This window comes from Lygodium microphyllum, chromosome 19 (assembly GCF_053477565.2).
Source record: "Lygodium microphyllum isolate KBCC chromosome 19, Lygodium_microphyllum_v1.1.10, whole genome shotgun sequence".
Lineage (NCBI taxonomy): Eukaryota > Viridiplantae > Streptophyta > Polypodiopsida > Schizaeales > Lygodiaceae > Lygodium > Lygodium microphyllum.
The window spans coordinates 14,225,228-14,230,159 of record NC_141153.1 but is presented as its reverse complement, the minus strand read 5'-3'; the positions used below and the strand labels follow the sequence as shown (position 1 = coordinate 14,230,159).

General features: G+C 40.9%; 1 protein-coding gene across 1 annotated transcript; it reads right to left on the bottom strand.

The window, feature by feature from the left end:
- Positions 1-318: 318 nt before the first annotated feature.
- LOC148019585 (furry) lies at positions 319-1,499 on the bottom strand. The gene is made up of 2 exons (XM_087699598.1): positions 965-1,499; positions 319-550 (listed from the first exon to the last, which is right to left on the bottom strand). Exon 1 carries the CDS (start codon positions 1,435-1,437, stop codon positions 1,060-1,062), a length of 378 nt encoding a protein of 125 aa, XP_087555724.1. The 5' UTR covers positions 1,438-1,499; the 3' UTR covers positions 319-550; positions 965-1,059.
- Between the last annotated feature and the right edge of the window lie 3,433 nt (positions 1,500-4,932).

Below are 4,932 nucleotides of genomic sequence, written 5' to 3'. Positions count from 1 at the left end.
CTCCATCAAAACACACAAACAAAGTGTTAGAGCTCCTAATGTCCTTGTCTAACTTAGACTTAAGCTCATAGGCAGGAGATGATTGTTCATGGCACAATGCCAGTCCCAAGCAATCATGCCTGCTGCTGTGAAATAGACCCTGTGCAAAACATCCAACCGTGTCCCAGGGCACGTTATTGAGAAGGTAGGGCAGTCACTGAAGAGTTCTGTAGCCATAGCCATTCAATGACTCTCCCAACTCTAGCATCATGATATGTAACAAGCCTCTTTGCCTTAACCTTTGTCTAGACACTTTAAAGCTAACTTAAATAGCAGCAAAATAAAATCTGCACAATAGAGTTTTTCATACACTTGCATGTAGATATTTGTCACGGGTTGAATTGTTCTAACTACTCTACTACTACTTCAATCATTGACCTATTTATCGACTGGCACTACCATTGACTGAAACTGCACACACTTTCCTCCTCTTGTTTTTGTGATTGCCATCGTGCTTGTCACAAAGTCCATGTACATACAACATCTGTGCTGAGCCTACAGAAGATTGCAACTGCAAATGCAAAGTTACGAAGGGTATAAACATTAAGGAAGAATAATCTGATTCCATTTGAAGAGCACTCAACTAAGCTTCCACAGATACATGTTTGCACATTTGCAAAAGTTTGGAATGCCCAAAAGTTGTCACAGAATCAAAACAGCAAACACTACAAAACTGCCATTATTGTCACAATTCACAACACAACATTGATAACTAAATGATCTTTGACAATGACAAGCCAGAAGGGGACTTTATTCCGTGTGTGCACATCACTGTATGTCTGCAGATTGTCAGAGACCATGCATAAATGTAATTTGGTGCATAAATTGCACAGAGAACCCACTGAATTGAGATTTATCAAAATTCTGGACAGTGTCCAAAATAAGACAAAATTGTAGGATGCTGTTATAATTGTTATGATCAAACCTCTGCCTGTGACCAGCAAAATCCGGCAATGTTGCAGCAGGCGAGCGAGTTGAAATTCCTGCTCCGAGGGACCTTCAAAGGGACCTGTTATATATCTACTTCTGGTATCCTTCGCCAGGGCAATCATTGAGGTGATGCTTGGTCCCCAATTTAAAGATGGGTGGGGAGACGAGGGGGTTCTCGGGGCATTTGGTGGGATCCAACTGCTTGATGGTGTGCATTTTCGAGGCGTCACGATAGGGGTCACGCGTGTAGTACTTTATGTCAAGGACCTGCGAGGGATCGTCTTGCGGGATGACAGCACGCTTGGGAGCGGTGGCAGGGGAGAAGGTCCGGTACTCCAAAGCTCCTGGCAGGGGGTCCTTATACTCAGGCGACGCCACGGGCCCCGTAATCTCCCATGGCTTCCTCACCCACTTCAACGCCTGCTTCAAGGCCGAGACGATCCTCTGCTGCACACCGCTGGCTGCCATTGAGCTCTGTGAGTCTCTCCCCCTTTCCGTCTCTTTGTTTTAACAGCATTCCCCAACCCCTCAAAGTGCTTTTTGCCGGGCCCTCCCTTTGGCCGCCGACCATATGCTAGTAACCCCGTGCCCATTTCATGCGACCCATTGAGCAATATACACAAATCCCATCGTGAAATTCTGAAATACATATTTAGAAATTTATACTATCTTAGAAATATTCTTTACAAGCTAAAATCCATCTAGGTCTAAATCTAAAGCTAAGTGACTCTATGATATAACAAGTAGAGATAACCACTTTTTCCACAAATGATGTTGCCAGCTTCATCTTTAAACACTTGCATAGTAGCATCCAATTGGCTTTGAAAACATATATATTTTTTGAACTTTTTGGGTCTAAGAGAGTGAGAGAGAGAGGAACCAAGATCAGATAGAAGCAGAGCTAACTAGCTAAATTGGCTCCATGTTGTCTCGTTTGATCCTTTGCATGTGAGCCAACAATTACATGTCTCTATCACATCACCCGTTTTGTTCTTAGGTTCTAACGTGCCTTCTCTCTTCCCCACTAGGGAAACACCCTCAATATAACACTCAAAGTGACCTCCTATGTGCAAAATATTTGGTCCTCCTACTTTTGAAATCTCCCCATTGCCCGCCAAATTCAAGATTGTACTACTAGGTATCATGCAAAATCAAGAAGGCCCACCCATGGCAAATGCTCTTAATCCCAACTATGGCTCGATAATGAGCAACCCTCTCAACAACAATGCAAATGCAATATATCTATAGAATAGATTCAAATCCCTTTAGAGCAGGGTTGAAACATTGAACATATTAGAGGAGGAGACTAGCTTCTAAACCATGGAGTCCTTCATGTTAAGGAAAGCTAATATGTTGGAATTAGGTAGTATGCAAGTGTTGGAAGACAACATGTAGGCATTGACGGAAGTGATTATGGGCAAAAAAAACATAACAATATGTCGATCTATTGGTTATTATTTTCCTTCATATTTGACACACATTATTGTGTGTAGCAATGTGTATTTAGGTTTGAGCACCTTTTATGCCACCTAGAATTTTAATTATATATATCAAGGCCCTTAGCTTTGTACTTTCATCTCACTCAATGTATCATTCAACATTTGCTCTACGTACCTAGAAACTCTCTCTCTCTCTCTCTCTCTCTCTCTCTCTCTCTCTCTCTCTCTCTCTCTCTCTCTCTCTCTCTCTCTCTCTCTCTCTCTCTCTCTCTCTCTCTCTCTCTCTCTCTCTCTCTCTCTCTCTCTCTCTCTCTCTCTCTCTCTCTCTCTCTCTCTCTCTCTCTCTCTCTCTCTCTCTCTCCTCCCATGGAGTTCAATCCATCTTAGTTATTGGTCTTCATTGGTGGTGAGTTTGCGGAGATGCCAATAGTCCATGTGCATTGTGGTACACCAACAACAAAAGAAGAAGAAGAAGAAGAAGAAGAAGAAGAAGAAGTCACTCCCCTTAGTAGCTCCAACATGTTCAATCATTGTTATTGTTTTCAACCTTATCACATCACCTACCAACCCTATAGAATTCATCATCTTGCCTACTACCAATTGTTTTAACCCTCTAGCATGCTTGATAATTACCCTCCTATATGAGCTCAGTTGTTGCCTACAAGTCTCACATATGAGACATTGATGCATGTCTTCTAACTATACATGCTACACGAAACATCACCTAGCTATCCCTCTATACCATGTACAATGTGATACCCCACATGTCCACTTATTGCCAGGTGTGTCATCCTAACTTCTTAAATCAACAAGTTTCAACACACCAAGTCTACAAAGATCATCATTTGCATGCAAGCAGGCATTGGTAAGCATGTCTCTCAGATATTCTCTCTCTTCCCATAAAGAATACCCAAATCCAATGAGAAGATAAGCTTCATCAGCAACAAAGGTTTCCCTTGGGCAACCAAATTTTAATCTTCAAGGTGCTTAGACTCCAATCCCAAGGACTACCATATAATGGCCATGTTTACATTGGCTAATGTTATTCTCTTTTACTGAGTCTACATATGACTCGTCTCTTTCACAATCCTACCATATTCATGGAGCCTGAAATCTATATTGTAGTACGCAATAACACGACAAGAAAAGCAATAGAAAATAAAAAATATGCACTAAAGAACATAACATCATACCTAAGGGTTCTCAAGCTAGGCATACATGGTGGCTTTGGTCCACCTATTACACCACTAACCCCCTAGCCCCACTTCCTAATCCCCCAATGTAAAGTCAAGGCACATGAAGGGTAGGGCTCACCTATAGTTAGACATGTCTCTCGGAGTCATTGGCACAATTCTATTCATTGTATTTAGTGTCTCTCACTACCATGAAAATGTATTAGAAGCAAAACAACCAACAAGTCAATTGGGAATTGGCCAATGCTACAACTTCACTCAACATTGTCATCTCTACCCATTGGCGCTTCATAAAAGAACCTCATTTATAGCATCCATGACTATGAGGTCTACACTACTAAATTGTCTCAAGGTTCTCTTCATGATCATCCCAACTTGACTATCTATCAATAACAATATTGCTTCCCATTCATTATCCATCAACTAGTGTCTTACCTGATCAATGAAAGCCATAAAGACTAAAAATGTCTTCTAGCTATGTAATAGCCTATGTAAGCATATGAACTCACATAGTAATTGTACCATAACCTATACACACATCTAATCCTCAAGTGTGAGATAACATTCCAAGCTTGCTTAGAGTTCAACCCATCTCCCAATCCATCAAAATGTCTTGTGCACACAAAACTAACTAGCACTCCCCTAGGAAGAGAGCACGAGAGGTTTTTCCTGACAGGTATAAGCGAATATGGTGTCTCGCAACTTCTTTCTCAACCCAAAATTTCCATTGGTAACCAACATCTTGACTACCCCATTCAATTTTGACTAGTCTAGAAACAAAAGACTCCAATTTCAAAAGGCCCTATCTAAACCCAATCACCACACTTACTTGACATCCGACAAGGGAACTCCAACAACCACACAGAGCTTTGATGATAACCACATATAATAGTTCTTAGTTAATGTTTGTGGTTGTATAATTATTTGTAATAATATCTTGAGAGCTTGGATCAATGCATGTGCAAGTTGTAATATTTTCCACCAAAAAGTAAGACTCGTAGCTTAGTAAGGGCATGGACATTAAGTTCTTCTTGCTTTTGAAGCAGCTAGTGTAATCTAAAGTTGTATGCATAAAGAGAAAAAGAACGATCAAAAACTTTAAAAAAGGGATGGGCATCTAACTTTAGTGGAACCCCAAACTCAAATCCCTATGTATAAAAGTTGAAAAGTGAATGGATAAGCTCATTCTTGTGGCATGCAAACTTGGGAGCATTCTTCTCTTTCTTGCTTCTACTCTATCTTCTTGTGCTTCATCTTGAGACTAAGGAAGAGTGAAGTGAGTGACTTGGAAAGTGAAGCTGCTCTTTTGCTTCATGCTTTTCTCTTCTTTC